Consider the following 23900-nt stretch of genomic DNA (forward strand, 5'->3'; position numbering starts at 1 on the left):
TCCTTGTAAACACATTCTGAAAGTGGAGTACATCATGGATGTGGTGTACTGATCTGTGATTGACATCTAGAAGTGCAGTTTTTGACTTAATGCATTTTCTTGTAATGCCTTCAACTTCTGCAGTCGACTCTGGTCCCTCTACTCTGTGTATCTGACCTGGTTGAGGACAGTCTGTCACAGAACTCATGTCTCTTAACTTGTAGCTCCATTTGTACACTTGCTGGAGTGACAGACATGTTTCACCACTCTGAACCTTCATTCACCGATTAAATTCACTTGCATTTTTTGACTGTAAATTGAGGGATTTCAACCCTCCATAGCTCAAAAAATGAATGACAGGAATTGTATCCGGCATTATTGTGTCTAAGAGGTTTGGGGCTCAGTGGTGCCCCTAATGGGTTACAATATATAAATGCAGTATATAAAACAAAAAAAATAATATACAGTGCCCTCCATAACGTTTGTGACAAAGACACGATTTAAATCCAACTGAGTATGCCTTCCATATGCTGAATAGAAAACTTAAGGGAAAAAGCCCCTGAAACAGCAGGAGCTGAAGATGGCTGGATTAGAGGCTTGGCAGGGTTCACCAGAGAAGATCCTCAGCAGCTGATTATGTCCATGAATCTCACTTAAAGCAGTCATTGCATGAAAGGGATATGAAGCAAAATACTAAATATGACTGCTTTAATAGACCTGCCATTGCTGTGGCCCAATATATAACGTAAATATATATATTTATATACTAGCAGAATACCTGCGCTTCACAGTGGAGAAGTAGTGTGTTAAAGAAGTTATGAAAAAGAAAAGGAAAAATTTTAAAAATAACATAACATGATTGTTAATGTAAATGTTTTGTCATTGATATGAGTGTTGCTGTCATACGAGGTGTGGCAGAAAAGTAATGAGACTGATTTTTTTATTTACCAAAGTTTTTATTTTTTTCAAACATCAATGTTATCCCCTTCAAAGTAGTTCCCTTGGGCAGCTACACACCGATGGAGACGTTCCCACTGTTAGTGGCAGCTGGAAGTCTTCAACCGGTATGGTCTTCAGCATGTCCGTTACACTCTTTTGGATGTTTTCTAAAGTCCCGAAATTACGTCCTTTGAGGACATTTTTCAGTTTAGGAAAAAAGAAAAAGTCAAACGGACTGAGGTCAGGTGAATAAGGGGGCTGGGGAACCACAGGAATGCCTTTTGAGGTCAAAAATTCTGTTATGGAGAGGGCAGTTTTTCGGCACCATTTTGGCACAGACCTTTCACATGTGCAAATGTTCAGTCAAAATTTGATGAACGGTAAATCTGTTTAAATTTAATTGTTCACTCAACATTCTTAAAGTTAAACGACGGTCTGATCTCACACGTTCGATGTTTTCATTGGTTTTCGAAGTTGAAGTCCTCCCTGAATGGTGTTCATCTTCAACATGTTTTCTGCCTTCCAAAAATGATTTGTGCCAGCGTAAAACTTGAGCTCAGGATAAAGAATGTTCCCCATAGGCCTGTTTTAACTTTTCAAACGTCACACTTGCCGCTTAATGGCACAACGTTGCTCCAAATTCCGCTGTTCCATTTTGTGTGGCGCACAACCAAAAACACAACTTCGCTAATAGCAGTCACAAAAATCACGTAGTTAATGGAAGGAGTTGAAACTCGCACTGAGCAATGGGAGGGTACTGATACACGTGCTCTATCAAGGACAACAGCGCAGCATTGCCAGATCGCTTGCAGTGTTGCCAGTCTCATTACTTTTCTGCCACACCTATATATATAGATATATATATATATATATATCTATATATATCTATATATATATATCTATATATATCTATATATATATATATATATATATATATAGCAAAATACCCGCGCTTGGCAGCGAAGTAAAAAGAAAAGGAAACATTTTAATAATAACTTAACATGATTGACAATCATGTCATTGTCATGAGTGTTGCTGGCATATATATATATACACACACATACATGTGTACATATATACACACACAATTATACTATGGGTTGCCAAACAGGCAAATACATTGACTTTCTGAATATAAAGTCGGCGTCAGAATATATAAAGTCAAAATTTGAATATATAAAGTCAGCGCTGGAATATATAAAGTCAAAACTTGAATATATAAAGTCAGCGTCGGTATATATAAAGTCAAACTTGTTTCTGAATGTATAAAGTCAAAAGTTGAATATATAAAGTCATCGCTGGAATATATAAAGTCAAAACTTGAATATAATCAAGTTTTGACTTTATATATTCGGGAATGACTTTATATATACAAGTTGTGACTTTATATAGTTAAATGTAGTCATCATTGCATAACTTTTTCTTTACCATAGAAATTTAAAGACTAAATTCAACTTCCATTCCTAACAAAGATATTTCTGGCGACTAAATAGAACCTACTTATATCCAAATTCGAGCTATTGAGCTGTCGGCTACCTGCCTGAATAAGTCACCCTCGCTTCACTCTTACTTTTTTACCGTTCATTTAATCATGGCTAGTGGCGGAAAAATTATAAAATGGAAGGAGTATGGCTTTACCAAAACAATTATTGATGGCGAATCGATTATTCATAAAGCTTCAATTGGGGATCTGTTTTTCTGTGTTAACCTCATATTTTTTAATACTTCTTCTCAAACCAATGGGGTGCGAGGGTAAAATGAATCGGGTAGCGCTGATCAATGTAATCGGTGTACCAGGAAATCATGCATCGACAGAAGTTCCCCTTTGCTTGGAATGCAAAGTGTGATTAAATGCATTATTTTTTTAACGCGTTATGGAGCACATGCATCGAAGCTTCTCAGCTGTGCTTGTGCTAAGAAAAGGAAACATTTTAAAAATAACGTAAAATGATTGTCAATGTAACCTTTTGTAAGTAGTGCCTGGAGGATTCAGTGTGGAGAAACTCTATAGAGACAGCGTGTATATTAACTTGTGGATTTTTCTGTGAGTATTTGGTGGCAGCGTCACAAAGTCGCTTCCATAAGACTGCGTTATCTGCGGGGCTCAGCTCAGTGCGAAATGAGGTGAATGGGAGGGTAGATGATGACGTCACTCCTCCACCCGCCTTAACTGTCAATCCCCCACAAACACAGTCTCTCGGAATTTGCATAAGCACAGCCCTTCACCTGCAATTTGAACTTAGTTACAAAGTGATCAAAACTCGTTTATATCCTGCGTCCTCTCATTAAACTTGTATCCCACATTACCCGTGGGCATGACAAACGCCAGCGGCAGCCTGTCTATGAACTTAATTTAAACTTTGGGTTTACACCGTGCTTTGTTTCCGAAGTAGCAGCACTCATGAATATGGTTGTATATGTCACTCGCTCGCTTCTTATTGTTTTGCTGCCTTCTCAATTATATAATGCATGTTTTCTTCAGCGCTTTTTGGAGCTCTTTCTGGTTTTCTACGTACTGCGTTGACAGTCAGTTCAAGTGATTAGGTGGGAGACGTGATGATGTCACACGAAACTCCGCCCCCCCCACGGCTTTCGAGCTCAACTCCATTACAGTATATGGAGAAAAATAGCTTCCAGTTATGACCATTACGCGTAGAATTTCGAAATGACACCTGCCCAACTTTTGTAAGGAAGCTGTAAGGAATGAGCCTGCCAAATTTCAGCCTTCCAGCCTTATCAAGGCTTCGCTCGGGTAGTCGAAATGATCAGTCGTTGGAACGCGCTTTATTCCGACTCTAACATTTTTGTAGCTGTGATGTGTGCATCAGTGTAATGGATGTACCAGGAAATCATGCATTGACAAAAGTTCCTGTTTGCTTGGAATTGAAAGTGTGATTAAATGCGTTATTTTTAACGCGTTATGGAGTACATGCATCGAAGCTTCTCAGCTGTGCTTGTGCTAAGAAAGGAAAATTTTAAAAATAGCGTAACATGATTCTGCGTTAACCTAATATTTTTCATCGTCCCAAACCAAGGAGATCGAAGGTAAAATGAATCGGGTAGCGCATACATAGTCAGTACACCCTCTCGAATCGAACCTCGAATGTCGGCGTTAGAGGCGAAGACTCTACAATTGCGCCACAGCGTGTGGCTTGTCTATGCTAAAGTATGTATTGTAGATCGGGGTATATATATACATTTATATATATACCCGTGTACCGCAGTGGAGACGTAGAAGTTATGAAAAAGAAAAGGGAACATTTTAAAAATAACGTAACATGATTGTCAATATACAGTAATTGTTTTGTGAGTGTTATTGAATGTTGCTGTCATCAAGGATTTGATTATCATTATTTCTTTCAATCAGGCTCGTATTTGTAGGATGTGTTCAAGTTACATTCCGTGTTTGTCAATCGTTGTAAAGATAAGAGGTTTCATTCATCGATTAGTTCCTTACTGCATCAATAAACAGCTCGTCTTCCTTTTTATCTGTGATGTGACAAACTGCATGCACGGGTTTTTTTTACACTGTCTTCCTTTAGCAGGACATTCACTTTTTCCACCATGTGCTTTGTTTCGCAGTAGCTGCACTTATGAATATGATTGTATGTATAAGGCGCTTCATATTTTTTGCTGCCTTCTCAATTGTGTAATTCGGTTTTGTTCAGCACTCTTTGGAACTGTTGCTTTTGTCTGCGCATTGCGTCAGTTCACGTGAGCCGCTTGGTGTTCTTGCATCGAAGGTTCCCAGCTGTACTGGTGCCATCTCGTGTAATGTCAGCTAAGACCCGGCACTTAAAAGTTTCTCTCGCAGTTTCAATGAGTTTGTGCCAAACACCACCCTGACCATCTCATCTTCCTCTGCATAAGCACAGTCCTTTACCCGTGAACATTTACCGGCAGTGTTTGTATTGGATTGCCGCTGATGGACGGCCTTATATGGGCAGGCACTAAATTACAAACGCTAGTGGCAGCCTGTCTATGAACTTAATTTAATATAAACTTACGGTTCACGCCGTGCTTTGTTTCCGCAGTAGCTGTACTTATGAATATGCTTGTATGCATCATTTGCTTCATAATGTTTTCTGCCTTCTCAATTGTGAAATGGCGTTTTGTGCTGATCGCTGTTTGGAGTTCTTCCTTGTTATCTACGTACTTACGTAGGAGGCGTGATGATGTCACACGAAACTCCGCCCCCCATGGCCATCTCCAACTCAAGACTCCATTACATTATATGGGGAAAAATAGCTTCCAGTTATGACCCTTATGCGTAGAATTTCGAAATGAAACCTGCCCAACTTTTGTAAGTAAGCTGTAAGGAATAAGCCTGCCAAATTTCAGCCTTCTACCTACACGGGAAGTTGGAGAATTAGTGATGAGTCAGTGAGTGAGTGAGTGAGTGAGTGAGTGAGTGAGGGCTTTGCCTTTTATTAGTATAGATATATATATGGAAAACATGTGGAGATTGGACACATGTGAATCATAAAACTATTTCCCCCATCTACACACCCTCTCAAACCGCCGACTGGCTAGGTATATCCTGTGAAAAGCCCAGTCAGTATTTGCACAACTATCGCTACACGAGTTGCCACGATAATGTCGGGTGAAACAAAATCGAACAGCAAATCAACATCAAATTTATTGCAAATCTTCTCTTTTTCCCTAAAGCAGTTTTTGACTGACAAAAACATTCCTGTCCTGGATCATCCTCCCTATTCGCCCGATTTAGCTCCCTGTGATTTTTACTCGTTCCCAAAGATCAAAAGTGACCTGAAGGGAACACATTTTTCTTCATTGGAGGAAGTGAAGACAAAAACGGCAAGCCTGTTTAAGAGCCTCAAGCAAGAACACTTCCAGCGCTGTTTCAATCAATGGAAGATACGTATGGAGCGCCGTAAAGATCGGGAGGGGGAGTCTATAGAAGACGACAATGTTTAGAATGCTGTACTTCATCAATAAATACTTTTTTTTTTACCAATCTGGTTATTTTTGTGTATATATACACACATACACACACATATAGATAATTTTCCTCAAGCACTGAACTTTACTTGAAGAATGCACCATACTAAAATAACAAAAACAGTATAGAGATGACTTACCTCTTCTGATTTCTCTGATTCATCACTTACAGATGGAGGTCTTTTAGGTAAACCGGACAGCAGACTTTTGGTTCCAGGTCCAAACATGGAGACTGCACCAGCAGGTGGCTATACAAAACAATAGTAAATAGTATAAACAACAATAATTTTGAATCATTTTGATCTTGGATGTTCAGTCTTGATCTCTGAAGGACCTGCTGTTAACATGTTTTCATTGCAGCTATCATTTACTTCTTGCTTGCTAGCCTAAATATTTAATCATTTGTTCATTTAACAGAATAAGGTAACATCAAATATAAGTTAACGATTACATTGTCTTGCTGTTGGCTTGTTTTCTTTTCACTTATATGAACTCATATCTTCAGTGAAGGCTCTGAACAAAGATAGACCTGTTTTCTCTAAAAAATTAAGTGCTTACTAGGAAATGGGCTGTTAATTAAGACTTCAAAACAGTAAAGTTTTACCTTTTTGTAGATGTAAATGGAAACTTATTCAGAGTCCATATGTTGCCAGATTTCAGTTAAAATATCAAATGATGAGTCATTCCATTTTAGAGGACATTAAGTAATTTTTTTACTTTCTCATATATTAAGTATAGGGAAAGTGTTGTAATCATCCAAAGATTTGAAGTTGAGATTTTGATGAATCTTAATGTTTTAGACTTCCTTGACTTTCTTGTATATGAAGTATAGGGAAAGTATTGGAATCCTCCAAAAATTACATTTCAAGATTTTGATGAATCTTGACGTTTTAAACCTCCCTGAGTCCAAAAATACCATTTTTGGAATTATGTCTGTGTTTCTGCCTGTGTGTGTGTGTGTATGTAAACACGATATCTTTAGTACGCTTTCACTTAGGTCAATCAAATTTTGCTTACAAGTACTAGGTAGAAAACGTAGATTTCTATCAACTTTTGAGCTATTTCCGTTAACTGGAAGTGGTTCTTTACCTTTAATTTTTGCAGTGATTTATTCAACTTTAGTTTTAGAATAATTGTTCAATATATTAATGAATTTGAATTGATTTGCTTTTTATGGTTCCTTAATGTACATAATATAAAAATATAATCATTGTCTTGTGGTCTACTCCTCAAATATCAATCCCCATATCTGAGAATACGAGAAAGTCGAGGGGAGACCACTCTCGATTTTTTTTTTAACTATGGCATGCAACCATTTATATTCTCTGTAATCTCTTTTGTACATTACTTTTTTCCCTGTGATCGCCTCTTCCTGATTTTTTTCATTTTTCTTCTGACCAGGAGCAGATGCTGCTGTAGATTTCACACTTCCCTTGAAAATGTCACTGTCTTCATCATCACCATCATCATCCTCTGCACCAAACAAATCTACTTCCTTTTTCTGCTTCACTTTAGAACCTTTAAAAAGATTTGCAATAAAGTTTTACTTTTTACATAAGTGTTATTTTAAACAGTATATACAAACCTACCTACACACACACACACAGAGTTGGCTTTTATAATTAATTAGCCAAATACCCGCGCTTTGCAGCGGAGAAGTAGTGTGTTAAAGAAGTTATGAAAAAGAAAAGGAAACATTTTAAAAATAACGTAAGATGATTGTTAATGTAATTGTTTTGTCACTGATATTAGTGTTGCTGTCATATATATATATAGACACAGACACAGACGCACACACAAACACACACACATATATATATATATATATACATATACATATATATATATACACATATATACATATATATATATATATATATATATATATATATATATATATATATATATATACACTGCTCACAAAAATTAAAGGAACACTTTAAAGAAACACATTAGATACATCAGATCTCAATATGAAGTTGGATATCTATACAAATAACGACAGGGCAATGTCTTAGGAACAAAAGGATGCCAAGTCTTTTAATGGAAATAAAATTTTCTGCCTACAGAGGGCTCAATTGTGTAGACACCCTAAAATCAGAGTGAAATGAAGATGTGGCAGGCTAGTCCATTTTTCAAAAACTTAATTTCTGCTACTCAAAATGCTTTTCAGTATCTTGTGTGGCCCCACGAGCTTGTATGCATGCTTGACAACGTCGGGGCATGCTCCTAATGAGACGACGGATGGTGTCTTGTGGCATTTCCTCCCAGATCTGTATGAGGGCATCCCTGAGCTGTTGTACAGTCTGAGGAGCAACCTGGCGGCGCTAATGGACCGAAACATAATGTCCCACAGATGTTCTATTGGGTTTAAGTCAGGGGATCGTGAAGGCCATTCAATTGTTTCAATTCCTTCATCCTCCAGGTACTGCCTGCATACTCTTGCCACATGAGGCGGGCATTGTCGTGCATTAGGAGGAAACCAGGACCTACTGCACCAGCGTAGGGTCTGACAATGGGTTCAAGGATTTCATCTCGATACCTTATGGCAGTCAGAGCACCATTTCCTACGCAGTAGATGTCTGTGCGTCCCTCCATGGATATGCCTCCCCAGACCATCACTGACCCACCACCAAACCTGTCATGTTGAGCGATGTTGCAGGCAGCATATTGTTCTCCTTGTCTTCTCCAGACTCTTTCACGTCTATCACAGCTGCTCAGGGTGAACCTGCTCTCGTCTGTAAAAGTACAGGGTGCCATTGGCGGACTTGCCAATTCTGGTGTTCTTGAGCAAATGCCAGTCGAGCTCCACGGTGCTGGGCAGTGAGCACAGGGCCCACTACAGGACGTCGGGTCCTCAGGCCATCTTCATGAAGTCTGTTCCTGATTGTTTTGGTAGAGACATTCACACCAGTGGCCCTCTGTCATTCTGTAGGGCACGAGCAGTGCTCAGTCTGTTCCGCCTTGCACAAAGGAGCAGGTATCGGTCCTGCTGATGGGTTGAGGACCTTCTACGGCCCTGTCCAGCTCTCCGAGAATAACAGCCAGTCTCCTGAAATCTCCTCCATGTTCTGGAGATTGTGCTGGGAGACACATTAAACCTTCTTGCTGCAGCACGTGTGGATGTGCCATCCTGGAGAAGTTGGACAACCTGTGCAACTTCTGTAGGGTTAAGGAATGCCTCATACTGCCAGTAGAGATAATTACTCAAGCCAAAACTAGCACAAGTGGAAAACCAGCCAAAAAGATCAAGAGGGAGAAACTTGAAATGACCTCCACATGTAAAACCAGTCCTGTTTTGAGGGTTTTCTAATTGTTGCCACTTTAGTGCACCTGTCGTTAAGTCCATGAACACCAATACAGCTGAAAGTGATTAACAATGACCTCAGCTGCTTAACCAACCAGAAAATTATCAGACAGGTTTAATTGATTTCATGCCAGGCCCAATAAAAAGTGTTCCTTTAATTTTTGTGAGCAGTGTGTATATATATATATATATATATATATATATATATATATATATATATATATATATATATATATACATACACATATATACATATATATATATATATACATATATAGCAAAATACCTAGCTTTGCAGCGAGAAGTAGTGTGTTAAAGAAGTAATGAAAAGAAAAGGAAACATTTTAATAATAACATAACATGATTGACAATGTAATTTTTTGTCATGAGTGTTGCTGGCATATATATATATATATATATATATATATACATATATATATATATATATATATATATATATACAGACACACATTTACATACACTTACATCTATATCTATCTAAATATCTATCTATATATGTATATCTATATCTATCTATATGTAGATCATATCTATATATCTATATATCTATATATCGGGCGGCACGGTGGCGCAGTGGTAGCGCTGCTGCCTCGCAGTTAGGAGACCCAGGTTCACTTCCCGGGTCCTCCCTGCGTGGAGTTTGCATGTTCTCCCCGTGTCTGCGTGGGTTTCCTCCGGGCGCTCCGGTTTCCTCCCACAATCCAAAGACATGCAGGTTAGGTGGATTGGCGATTCTAAATTGGCCCTAGTGTGTGCTTGGTGTGTTGGTGTGTTTGTGTGTGTCCTGCGGTGGGTTGGCACCCTGCCCAGGATTGGTTCCTGCCTTGTGCCCTGTGTTGGCTGGGATTGGCTCCAGCAGACCCCCGTGGATGGATATCTATATATATATATATATATATATATATATATATATATATATCTATATCTATATCTATATCTATATATATATATATATCCTTTGGGGTGTGAGCAGCTGTTGCTGGGGGTGCCACAATCCATTGAGGAAGAAAAATTAAAAACATTTGTACAAAATCTTAATTTATCTATCCATTCCTAAATAATTAAATGGGCAGGCTATTTCGTATCAGTGCAATACGCTGCTTGTTAAAACGAATGACTCCTAATCTTATGTGCACTTAGTGCTGCGTGGGTATTATGAACTTTCGTATTTGTTCAAGTTATATTTAAATTTTAAATATAAGTAATTTTTATTTGGTCGACAGAAATATGTTTAGTAGGAATGAAAGTTAAATATAATCAACATTACATAAATTTTTCTTCACCATAGAAATTTAAAGACTAAATCCAACTGCCTGATGGGCTCATCAGGCAGTACACACTCACTGCACCCACTCTCGCGAATCGAACCTTGGATGTCAGCGCTAAAGGCGAAGCCTCTCATGTTGCGCTAGGGTGTGTGGTTCATTTATTTGACAGTATGTAGATCAGGGTGTGTATATATTTATATATATATATTACTTTTGAAGAAGGCAACGTATAGTTTTGTCCAGGAGGAAAGCAATATTGCCACAAATCAATGGCAACCATTTGTAGGGTGTGTCCCTGAGACGTATTAATTGTCATCGCGAAGCAGAGCCTTACTGGAAATTTGAGGCATTTCAATTGAAATGGGAGATCAGGGGGTATAACGGTGATGCCAGGAATACATTCAGAGTGTGGCGCTCTGCTGTTTTTTTTGTGTAGTTGCCTTCACACAGCCTCTTCACTGCTTTATAAACGAACGGCATATAAAGCTATCACCTTGTCAATTGTGTAATGCGTTTTTTGAACAGGTTTGATGCATGGACGTGATCACTCTACTGTGTTCAGTAAGTTCACATGAGCTGCTCTCTTGTGTGATGTTGCGATGTCCACGGCTTAATTTAATGTTAAGTAAGACCCGGCACTTAAAAGTTTCTGGCTGCACTCCGGTTGTAATATAACGAAGCTGCGCGATGTTTTCTTTAGCGCTTTTTGGAGCTCTTCCTGGTTTTCTACATACTGCGTTGATAGTCAGTTCACGTGATTACGTGGGAGGCGTGATGATGTCACACGAAACTTCGCCCCCCACGGCTATCCAGCTCAACTCCATTACAGTAAACGCAGAAAAACAGCTTCCAGTTTATGACCATCACGACTAGAATTTCGAAATGAAACCTGCCCAAATTTGTAAGTAAGCTGTAAGGAAAGAGCCTGCCAAATTTCAGCCTTCTACCCACACGGGAACTTGGAGAATTAGTGATGAGTCAGTCAGTCAGTGAGTCAGTCAGTCAGTCAGTCAGTGAGGGCTTTGCCTTTTATTAGTATAGATCAAGAAAAGTATTAAGAGGGTTTGAAAACATATCGATGGAAAACCATTTCAGTTTTACTGGGCAGACATATTTCCAATTTTTCTAGCAGTTTTCAGCTTCATTCTTGTTAATTCAGACCTGCTGAACAATACTGCTCCTCTAGCAGGTCTTAAATACTCCAAAGCCCGTGGGACGAGTAAAAATGCAGAGCCCATCTCAACTAGATATTACTCAAAGTTTCTCTAGGAGTACAGAGGGCCTCAAACTATAACATAGAGGAAGCCCTTTTTATTTTAGTCACTTGTAGCAATTCTCTCAGCTACTCTTTAAAGCTGACAAGCATAAGAACGGTTATATAGATGGATGAGTTAATAGAGAGTTGAGCGAGAGTGTTCTTCTGCTTTTACATCACTGGACATATCTGCCTCTCTGAAAGCCTGTACGGGTGAACAGAAGTAATCTAAAATGATGAAATGACAGCAAAGAGAGAATGTTCATGGACTTCGCCGAACTCTGCAGAACGCACTAAAATCAATGTGGAAAGGAGAAACTGAACTAATTTTGAGTTGATTATAATGGTGCATTGGTCTTTTAAGTGTCCTTGGGGTAGGTATATGTCTAACAATATTGCTGGACTGATTATAGTGCCCAAAAATGTGACCTGAGCTGTGAGCCAGCAGTGCTTATGACTGTGTCATCATGCCTTAAACAACAAAAGACGCAGATGCAAGAAATACCACAAAATGCAAAAAATGGACCAAAAGCTGCCATAAGAAAAAAAAACAACAACATATTTCCTCGTGTACCACACGACCGTGTAAGACGCGCACCCTCATTTTTACAAAGAAAATCGTGAAAATCGTTTTGCCCCTGAGAGACAGAGAGAGAGCGTGAGTGAGAGCGCAAGTGTGCGAGCAAGAGAAAGAGAGAGCGAGAGAGAGAGAGTGTGAGTGCCCGAGCGAGAGAGAGCGTGAGTGAGAGAGAGAAAGCGTGAGTGCGCGAGCGAGAGAGAGCGCAAGTGTGCGAGCAAGCAAGAGAGAGAGAGAGAGCGACCAAGCGAGCGAGCCCAAGCAGAAGAAGTAAACATTACATTATTACATTTCCTCGTGTATGACGCACACCTGATTTTCTAATGCTAATTTTCGGGGAAAAAATGTGCACGTGGTACACGCGTAAATACAGTATAGATCATTATGGTCAGGGTTCTACTCTTGGGATACACATTAGAAGTGCAAAAAAGCAGCGGCGTGAGACTGACTCATTCAATTGTTTGACATGGATCCTGGCAAAGCTAGAACCTCTTTCTGTTTTGATAGTGTATATCTATGCAGATATTTTAATATTTTCAATACAAATGAAATGCCTTGTCAACAGTAATAATTGTTTTATTTTTATTATTTTAGAGTGTATCTTATGTTTGCCGATAATTTCCTTTAAGGCGTGTTTTGAAATTGTAGCAGGGCACATGGCTAATCTGCATGTATAATAGGCCCTGCCCACAGAGATCAGTGTTATACTGTATATCTGCTGATAGTACTCCTAATTATGGTCAGCTAAAAAATACATGCAAAATTGAAATCCAGCAGTGTTTCTCAACCTGTGTGGCTTCAGGCCCCATTTTTGCCTTTTAAAGTTCACTGACGACTCACATGCAGCGACTGAAGAGCGAGGGTTTAGAGTTGGAAGAGTGGAGCTTCCACTTGGCTTAGATAAGTGTGGTTAGATACAGGAAAAATATCACGCACCACCGTCAAGCTCCAAATGTTCACCAAAGCCAGCTGCACAGCAAATTTCCACAAAAACATTTAGTGAACAAGGTCACCAGCTAACACATCACATTTGCTGCAAAAAACACTTCGGCAGATTTCACAAATCAACGCTATTCATCTTATATAATTGCTGTTAGCCAGTCCATTATTTGCTGTGAAGTGACACTCTTAAAGATAAAAGACTTTCTTTTTTTTTGTCTGGTTTGTATGAACCATGAAGAAATGTGTTAATTTTACAGCAGTGAACCTTTGTGGACTCCATTATAGTGTGAGCCAAAGAGTCTTATCTACCAAAAGGCTAATTTTTTTAAAGCTGCTTGCTATTTGAAAAGGAAGCTGTTCTTGTGATTTTCATTCATTTTGAACAAGTTGAAACATAAATGTAAGAGAAGATACAGTTTTAAAAATGCTCTACACGGTTGTACAGTTTATAAAATAAGAAAAACCTCTACCAGAAGCAGAAGCCATCTGAGTGTTTCTGCCAAAGAAGTCATCGTCGTCTTCATCATCATCAAATAGACTAGATAATGCTGGCTGCTTAGATGTGTTCTGGGCTTTCTGTTCTACATTTTTCTCTTTATTTTTCTGCTTTGCATCAACTGAAGCTGAAAAACAATTATAAACACCAAGATAATCAATAATGCAAAAAAAGGGGGTTGTAACAATACAGCAGAGACATAGAAAATTGTATTGTAAACTTTCCAATAATGACTATTTATTCAATTTTAAAATGAGTTTATCATAATATGCTGAATCCTATCATATCAACCTTTAAAAATATTTCTGACTGTTGGCACAATAGCACTTTTACTATGGAGTTGTATGCTTTAATTGTAGGGTATTCAAAACTTGTATACACACATATATACTGATAAATATCTTTGACGTAGCACAAAGACGTAAGGTAAAACTAAAAACAATAGCTTCAGTATGAAAACAATAAAAATTGTATTTCAGACACTTTCACATTTCTAGGACAGAAAACTTTAGTCCTTTTAAGCATTTCAAAGTTTCTATTGATAGAGCCAAACTCAATGTGTAAGAGAAAACAGAAAGACAATCAACTGCATCAAAACAAGGCGATGATGCAAACCACAAATTTATTTTCAACAGCACATTTAAAAGGAGAAAAATAAATTAAAATATCAATACTCTTTCTCTGGCATATACTCTTCTACCATACAACTCTCTATTTACATTCTTATTTTAATCCATGACTGTTCCTTTTAACCAGGTATAGTTTGATTTTAAACATTTTTTATTATCTACTAGCAAAATACCAGCCACTTGTGAAATGCCTTAAAAGTTTTACTAAGAAGAAAATTAAACCTTTTTAAACTGAGGGAAAATATACCAATAATTATTTGTTAAGGATCTCTTTGTATACCACATTGTGAGTTCGGCCCTCCGGTTGCAATATGACCAAGCTGTGCACTGAGCTTACTCTTGAGCATGCAACGTACAGTTGGCCATGTGAACAGTGATCTTGTTTCAAATCTCACAGCTTGGATTGCTGCTGTCATAATCGGTTTGAGTTTCATGGTTTGTTTCAATTACGACAGTATTTGTAGGACTTGTGTTGAAGAGACATTCGGCATCTGTCAAGCGTTGTAAGCATACAACCGGTTTCATCGATAACTTCGCATCCAGCTTTTGAGAGTTTAAACATTCATAAACATCAAAGTGTCCACTACTGAAATCGTCACCTGTCAATCTAAGATGTTTAAGAGGCATTGGCGGTTGTCGAAAAGTGTAAAATATTTGGCCATTACGGTACACTTGAAAGCGACAATCGAACAATTCAGCGGCAGCCATCAACTCACATGCAGAACCAGCAGTAGGTGAAGGGCTTAAGCATTTCACTCTTCTAGTGCTCCTGTGTAGTATAATTATCTCCTGTACCGTTATCAGTCCACACCTTGAACCTGTCCCAGTCATTCAATACATAAGACACAATGTTCCTCCGGATATCAAGAGTGAGCCTGATATGGCCGTGCAATATGTAACAAAGAGAATGGAAAAGGCAGGTGCCATCTCTGGGCATGGAAACCACTCGGTAAGTGACAGTTCATTGATCAATGGTGATCACCTCGATAGACATGTTAATGGGGGTACGGTTGGAATGATAAAGGAAATGGGTACCTGAACAATGTAAAGTAAGTCTAAAATACCCACACAATAACTATAATCGTAATAAATGAACAATAAAACACCGGAGAAGCTGTGGGTTAAATAAACAGGCTGTAGTTATCAGCAGGGAGACGTGAATCCCGTGGCGAAGCAAGGAAGGGAATGTAGAGACTGGAGTGACGGACGGCCATATATAGGCAGGCAGCCAACAACGTTGGAGGTGTTGGAATGGGGGACCCAATGCCGCCTCACACGGTGGCCTAGCTGCAGGCTATGGACGTATATATGTTCGTAAGTAGGATTCATTTAGCATTGGGAACCCGTGTACCAAATTTCTTGAAGATGGGCCCATAAGTAACAAAGACTGTTGAAAAGTTCAATATGGCGGCCAACAGTGGCATCATACCACCGAAATAAGTACGTACATCGGTTTTGGTTAGCGCAGGGAAGCCGCCTACCAAATTTCATGAAGATGGGGCCATAAATAAGAAAGTTCAACATGGTGGATGTTGTCGGCCGTTATGACCGTTACGTGTAGAAGTTCGAAATGAAACCTGCTTAACTTTTGTAAGTAAGCTGTAAGGAATAAGCCTGCCAAATTTTGGCCTTCTACCTACATGGGAAGTTGGAGAATTAGTGATGAATGAGTGAGTGAGTGAGTGAGTGAGGGCTTTGCCTTTTATTAGTATAGATATATATAATTCACTAAGGCAAGACACCCATGGAAAGCATGCTGGAAGGGGCGTGGATTCACTAAGCCACCGACAAGTAAGACATCTATGGCGCCCGCAGGAAGGAGCCACGCCCACCAACTCCAAGACCATTGGATACGATGACAACTCGCAGAGCCACAGCCACCAACTTGGACGCGACGACACAGAAAAAAACGGCGTCATTTATATTCGTCTGTCGTAGAGGCCACATGCACCTCAGAGCCACGTTGACTGTTCATAGAGGCATGTTTCTCGCAGAGGTGAATCGCCATATGCAGCGTGTAAAGCGGTTTGCAAGGGGTATCCCATGGGATTCTTAAAACAATCTTTTACAACTGAGGTTAAAACACAACGAAATAAGCAGTCTTTAAAAACCGAGTTTTCGGTTCCGACGCCGCGACCGCGTGCATCATAGCAAACTGTTTTACACGCTACATACAGCAATTCGCATCCACGCCAAACATGCGTCTTCTTAGATGCTCCTGCAGGAACACAGAAGACATGAGTCACAGGTGCATCTGGACTGTGCAAAGACGACAAAGACTCAAGTGACGAGTTGGAGGTGGGCACATGAGCAGGCAGTGCATACTGAACGAGAAATCAGCAGACTAGCATGACGGAGGGAGCGGAATGGACGTCCTTCTCCTCTCCTCCCGTTCCACCCTCCATGCCCGAGCTCTGTCCACCCCCATCCCTCCGTCTGGGAGGAGAAGGCACGATGGTGGTCCACCACTTTTCATTCACGGACGATTGTGTGTTGGTTCATTCCGTGCATTGTTATAATGTTGCTTTTCTTGCTGATTTATTACATTACCAATTTTTCAAATGGTAATTTTCTCCCTGTGCTTAAAAATCATTAAAAAACCGGCCTGATTATGCGGCGTATGGTACACCGCGGGTTGGCTAGTTATTTATAAATCACCTTTCACAAAGAGAGTCACAAAGCACTGAACACCATAGAAAACAACTAAAACATGCAGTTAAAACAGTAAAAAATAAAATGAAACTAACACTTTAACAAAAGAACTATAAACAGAAGAGCCAAAACAACCACCCATATGCTAACCTAAAAAAGGGGCTTCTTCACCTGTTTTTTTAAATATATCAAGTGTATCGGCAGCCCATAAAGCACAAGGAAGGCTATTTCACCATTTTAGTGCAACACACTGAAAAGCCAGATCCCCACGAGTCTTTAGCTGAGTACGTGGAACAATAAAAAGACCCTGGTTAGATGACCTAAGTGGGCAACTGGTAGTGTACTATTGTAAAAAATTTGAAGCACAGTATACTGTGGTGTTTGACCAAGCAGAGTTCTGCAGGTAATTACTAAAATTTTTAAATGGATTCTAAATTCCACCAGGAGCCAATAAAGAGAAGATGAAATCGGAGTAATGAAAGACCACTTACTGGAGTTGGTTAACAGTCCAGCAGGAGCATTTTGAAAAGACTTAAGACGCAGAAGCGATGTTTTGCTTAAACATGTAAAAAATAAAAGCATGCTCTGAAGTCTCCATTTTGGCCTTCAACATTATTGTTCTTAGCTTTGATATAGTCCTAAACACAAGAGCGAGATAAGGACCTAACATCAAGATTTAGTGACTGGTCAAAATTAACACCAAGGTTCTGGACACAAGATTTAAAGTTGACTGAAACAGCTGGTAGCTTGAGACTGATCTCTGCATGTAAATTTAACGGGTCAGTAATTAAAACCTCAGTTTTTCTAGAACTGTGCCATAAAAAATTCGCAGCTAGCCGTTTATTAATTTCACTCAGGAATTCAGCCAGGGCAGATAACTTATGAAGGTGTTGTGGTTTAAAAGAGCATGAAACCTGAATATCGTCAGCAAAAATGTGATATGAAATATCTCTAAAAGAATGTAAAATTCAAGGTAAAGGAATAATGTATAAGGAAAATAACATTGGCCCAAGAACAGATCACTGCGGCTTTCCACATGACAAAGATGCTGGGGCTGACGTGAACTCACCAACGGTAACTAAGAAAGTCTAAGGCAGTCCCAGAGATATCCACGCAATGATTTAACTTATTAATTAGAAGCATATGGTCTACAGTATCAAATGCTGCACTAAGGTCCAAGAGTACAGGGACTGATCACTCCCCCACATCAGCGGCCATCAAAAGGCCATTAGCAACCTTAAGATGTTATTTCCTAAAGCCAGACTAAAATGCAACTAAAATTTGGTATTCACTAAAAAAAAAAAGTCAGCTGTGATTCAACTACCTTTTCTAAAATTTTAGCTAGGAATGGGAATTTAGAGATGGGCCTCTGATTATTAAAATCAAAGGGATTAAGATTAGTTTTTTTAAATAAAACTTGCACAGTAGCACACTTGGAACAAACCTCACGAGGGGAGAAGAATTTATAATGGACACCAAATTTGAACCAATCAAGTGAAGAACTTGTAGAAAAAGACAAGTCAGAAAATTATCCAACACATATGATGAAGGATTAAAGTAAAAAATTTGTCAACAGATACTGGGAAAAAGGAATTCAGACTGAAAGAGCAATGCTGATACATGTCCTTAAATGTAACAATTTTAAGTACATTTGTTTTTTTTAATTGAAAAACAAATTTGGTTACATATATTTTTTGTTTTTTATTTGATATGCATTAGGTGTGGAGTAGGCTATGATAAAATTCTACTGGAATTGGGAACTGTCTTCTCGGAAGACAATTTGACGTCCCACGAGACAAGGTAGTGAGACAGAAGGACAGCTGTTGTACAGGGTTTTAAATGACTGACGTGCAGCGCAACAAGCAGAACACACACTTTGGCAGAAGCAGCACAAAGCCAGTAGCTGATCTGTCCACATCTAATTAACGTTCGATCAGCTCTCCCCCTTCACAACGTGAGTGGGAGAGACACGAAGTGGCAGGAGCGTAGCGCACCTCCAGGATGGTTGAGCAAAGCGATCGAGACCTGATCATCTCGGAGAGACACTTGGACAACACGCGAGACTAGACATTACAACCTTAGGAAGCAAAATCCGTGAGACGGTGACTTTTGCACGTCACGCCCTACTTATAAACAATTTAAAACAAGTTCATGGACATCTAACCTAGCAGTTGTTACAATGCTTTTGGCAGACATGCTTGAAGTGCTCCCAGCTATTAAAACAATAAGAAGCAGAACACACAGCATGCCAGCAGCAGCTGCAGCAAGCCAGCAGCTGAACTGACCGCATCTCTGCGTTCAGACCCCCCCCTTCACAACGCGAGCAGTAATCACTTCAAATTGTTTATCCAGTAAACCAAACCCAGGAGTGGGCGAGTGAAAAGAGCATGGGGCAGAGCCCCCTAGTGTGTGTATATACAGTCATATGAAAAAGTCTGGGAACCTCTCTCAGCCTGCATAATAATTTACTGTACTTTCAACCAAAAAAGATAACAGTGGTATGTCTTTCATTTCCTAGGAACATCTGAGTACTGGGGTGTTTTCCAAACAAAGGTTTTTAGTGATACAGTATTTAGTTGTATGAAATTAAATCAAATGTGAAAAACTGGCTGTGCAAAAATTTGGTTACCTTTGTAATTTTGCTGATTTGAATGCATGTAACTGCTCAATACTGATTACTTGCAACACCAAATTGGTTGGATTAGCTCGTTAAGCCTTGAACTTCATAGACAGGTGTGTCCAATCATGAGAAAAGGTATTTAAGGTGGTCAATTGCAAGTTGTGCTTCCCTTTGACTCTCCTCTGAAGAGTGACAGACAGCATGGGATCCTCAAAGCAACTCTCAAAAGATCTGAAAACAAAGATTGTTCAGTCTCATGGTTTAAGGGTAAGGCTACAAAAAGCTATCTCAGAGGTTTAAACTGTCAGTTTCAACTGTAAGGAATGGAATCAGGAAATGGAAGGCCACAGGCACAGTTGCTGTTAAACCAGGTCTGGCAGGCCAAGAAAAATACAGGAGCGGCATATCGCAGGATTGTGAGAATGGTTACAGACAACCCATAGATCACCACCAAAGACCCGCAAGAACATCTTGCTGCAGATGGTGTATCTGTACATCGTTCTACAATACAGCGCAATTTGCACAAAGAACATCTGTATGGCAAGGTGAAAGAAGCCCTTTCTGCACTCATGCCACAAACACAGTCACTTGTTGTATGCAAATGCTCATTTAGACAAGCCAGATTCATTTTGGAACAAAGTGCTTTGGACTGATGAGACAAAAATTGAGTTATTTGGTCATAACAAAAAAGTGCCTTGCATAGCGGAAGAACACCGCATTCCAAGAAAAACACCTGCTACCTACTGTCAGATTTGGCGGAGGTTCCATCATGCTGTGGGGCTAGTTCTGGGACTGGGACCCTTGTTAAAGTCGAGGGTTGGATGAATTCAACCCAATAGCAACACACTCCTCAGGATAATGTTCAAGCATCAGTTACAAAGTTGAAGTTACACAGGGGTTGGATATTCCAACGAGACAATGACCCAAAACACAGTTCGAAACCTACAAAGGCATTCATGCAGAAGGAGAAGTACAATATTCTGGAATGGCCGTCACAGTCCCCTGACTTGAATATCATCGAAAATCTATGGGATGATTTGAAGCAGGCTGTTCATGCTTGGCAGCCATCAAATTTAACTGAACTGGAGAGATTTTGTATGGAAGAATGGTCAAAAATACCTCCATCCAGAATCCAGACACTCATCAAAGGCTATAGGAGGCGTCTAGAGGCTGTTATATTTGCAAAAGGAGGCTCAACTAAGTATTGATGTCATATCTCTGTTGGGGTGCCCAAATTTATGCACCTGTCTAATTTTGTTATGATGTATATTGCATATTTTCTGTTGATCCAATAAACTTAATGTTACTGCTGAACTACTACTGTTTCCATAAGGCATGCCATATATTAAAAGAAAGTTGCTACTTTGAAAGCTCAGCCAATGATAAACAAAAATCCAAAGAATTAAGAGGGGTTCCCAAACTTTTTCATATGACTATATACATACACACACACACACATATATATTATATATATATATATATATATATATATATATATATAACTTGTATCAAAAGTACAATTAAATGCAGGACCTCACTCTGTTTTATATACAGTAGTACAGTCTAAAAAGTTCTTACAAACCTAAAATGATTTAGACTACCCCCATTCTGCATGCCAGTCATAATAAAATCACTAAAGCATGAGCCAGTTAAGCACTGACATTCAGCATGAACAGACATAAGATAAGATTGTATCTTAATTCAATGTGGTGAGCCCTAATAGGACAGCTCCATAGGCTGCTCCCATTTTAAAAAGGAGCTAAACCATTCATGAAAAACCCTTCATAAAGTGAGCCTTCATAAACTACAATCAATTTAAATAGAAAAAAGCTTTTAAGCATTCCCTAACTCAAAAATTGGCACAGTTTTTGCTCAAGTAACACTGAGCTACATTGAAAATTAGCATAATTAGTTTAACAACAACAACAGTCATCAAAACAAACTAAGAAGACATTACCCTTGATCAAATCATTTAAATACAGCACTTTTCATTGATCAATCACTTCTAGTTTCATAATCGAGTAAATGGCCTTACAATTTTCTTGGGTTTCTCCAATTGTTTCAAAAATGTGTCTTAGACTTGTGATACCCAGGATTATGTGAAAAGACATGTGAGCAACACCCATGACAGAGTGGGTTACCCACAGCATTTGAATGCACAAATGACAGTCTGTGGATCAGTCCTGTGCCATTTGGAGGATGCCGTAATGCTGAACGCAGCAGCATCAACCATGAAAATAACTGAGACTGGGGATTGCGCTTCATTAACATTTAGCCCCACCCCATTACACAAGCTGCAGTGAGATGTATTTGGGATGACTGCATGGATGATTAGGTGTTGGCACCAGCAAATCGCATTTGACTCTTCATTTATACAAAACTTTTGTGAAGCAGCTGTTTCGAAACAGAGGGGAATCCTATATTTTAGAAAACTGACCAAGCCAAATATTGTACATATTTTTGTAGCCTATTTGTTTTCTGGCTTAATATTACAATAACAAACGTGTCCAACAAAAAAATATTCAAGTAAAAGTAGCTATTTGCCTTTGAAAATATAGTGAAGTAAAAGTGAATGAATGCAGAAATTTTTATAGCCAAGTAAAGATTCTCTCATCAGATTGGACAACACAGACTTGATTACAGAATGCCCAGGAGATGGCGTTGATCTCCAGCACTGTTGACTGTGTCGGATTTTGTTTTTGATTTTCTCTTTTACAATTTTAATTTCCTCCGTTATCAACTGGCCATAGTTCTTCAGTTACATAATGGACGGATATTGTTGGTTTCCAGTTATGTTTAATTAGTTTCTACCTTATTTTTTGTGTGTTTTAACTAATACACATTTTTATGTGTACTAGTTCTATATTTAGTAATTAGTATAAACTATACTTGTATTTTAACAGAATTGTTCACAGCGTTCTGCACCTGCACATAATGAAGAGACAGAAAAAATAGTTGTAATTGCAAAGCAGAAATATCCTCTAAAATGCTATAGTGCACAACACTGGAAACATCACAGAAATTAACAGATTTTATTCAGCTATGGTCATAACTGAAAGTAAAATTGGTCATTTGCAATGGTAGTAATAGGTCCTCACAATAAAACAATATAAAGATTTGGAGTACAAAAATACCCATTCATCTTCTTAACCTGCTTATCTAAGGCAGGGTCACAGGGCAGCTGGAGCCTATACAATAATAGCTATCACTGGGCACAAGTCATGAACAACACCTGGACAGGGTGCAGGTCCACTGCAGCACAAAAACATTGCTTGCTTAATAAGAAAAAAAATGTTCAGCACCTTTTGCTTCTTAGTTAAAAATGTGAACAGAAAGATTATTTTTAAAGTGTTATAAACTACATTTACACTTACTTGCTTAGTAGTCACTTTTATCCATAGCGACTTACAAAGGAGATCAACACAATCAAGTAACATCAGTCTGGGGACCGTTCGAGGACAAGTGTACAAAATGAATCATCTTAAGCAAACAGCACAGAACAGAACCCTTTGTTATACACCAGTTACTAATCTAAATGAACCAAGCAAATAAACACTTACCGTTTTCAAAGCACCTAAATATTCTTTGTAAATTCATTACTCATGACAACATGTGAATACACCGATCATTAAAGCCACCGGCCTAATATTGTGCAAGTCTACCTTATGCCACCAAAACAACTCTGACCCATCAAGTTGTGGATGACACAAGACCTCTGAGGTGGGCCCTCCATGGATCAGACTTGTTTTTCTAACACATCCCACAGATTCAGATCTGGGGATTTTGGAGGCCAAGTCAATACCTTGAACTCTTAACTACATTCTTCAAACCATTCCTGAACATTTTTTCATTGTAGTAAGGCACATTATCCTGCTGAAAGAGGGCCCTGTCAACAGCAAATACTGTATGTGGTCTGCAACAATCTCTTCAAGTGAGATAAAGGAAGTGTTGGCAATGTGGGAAAAAGCTTCTGACTTTATTGAAAAGAAACACCCTGAAAAAGTTGCAACTGGTCGGGCAGTGCTGCTGTTTAATGACACTTGCCTAACTCATTTCAGAAACATTCTAAAGGGGAAGAAGAAACAAAGCTCCTTGGACAGGTTTCTATTGAAACGCCCTGCGAATGAAAGGGACGAAAGTGTGGCAAAAAAGAAAAAACCAGTGAAGAAGAAAATTAAGTTAAGCAAAAGTGAAGTGAAAGAATTTCAGAGAAAGTGAAGTGCGTCAACCGCAGTGATACGGGCTCTACATCG

The 23900-nt window shown here is 39.0% G+C and overlaps 1 protein-coding gene across 2 annotated transcripts in view; it reads right to left on the minus strand.

Annotated features, from left to right (window-relative positions):
• washc2c (WASH complex subunit 2C) overlaps nt 1-23900 on the minus strand; it is a 123932-nt gene that overhangs the window by 48013 nt on the left and 52019 nt on the right. For both annotated transcript variants that reach the window (XM_039737973.1, XM_039737963.1), the window contains exons 15-17: nt 13721-13873; nt 7229-7398; nt 6021-6128 (exon numbers count right to left, since the gene is read on the minus strand). In XM_039737973.1, the coding sequence (XP_039593907.1) occupies nt 6021-6128; nt 7229-7398; nt 13721-13873 (431 nt within the window). The remainder of the gene's footprint in view (nt 1-6020; nt 6129-7228; nt 7399-13720; nt 13874-23900) is intronic.

The sequence above is a fragment of the Polypterus senegalus genome, chromosome 1 (genome assembly GCF_016835505.1).
Source record: "Polypterus senegalus isolate Bchr_013 chromosome 1, ASM1683550v1, whole genome shotgun sequence".
Taxonomy (NCBI): domain Eukaryota; kingdom Metazoa; phylum Chordata; class Cladistia; order Polypteriformes; family Polypteridae; genus Polypterus; species Polypterus senegalus.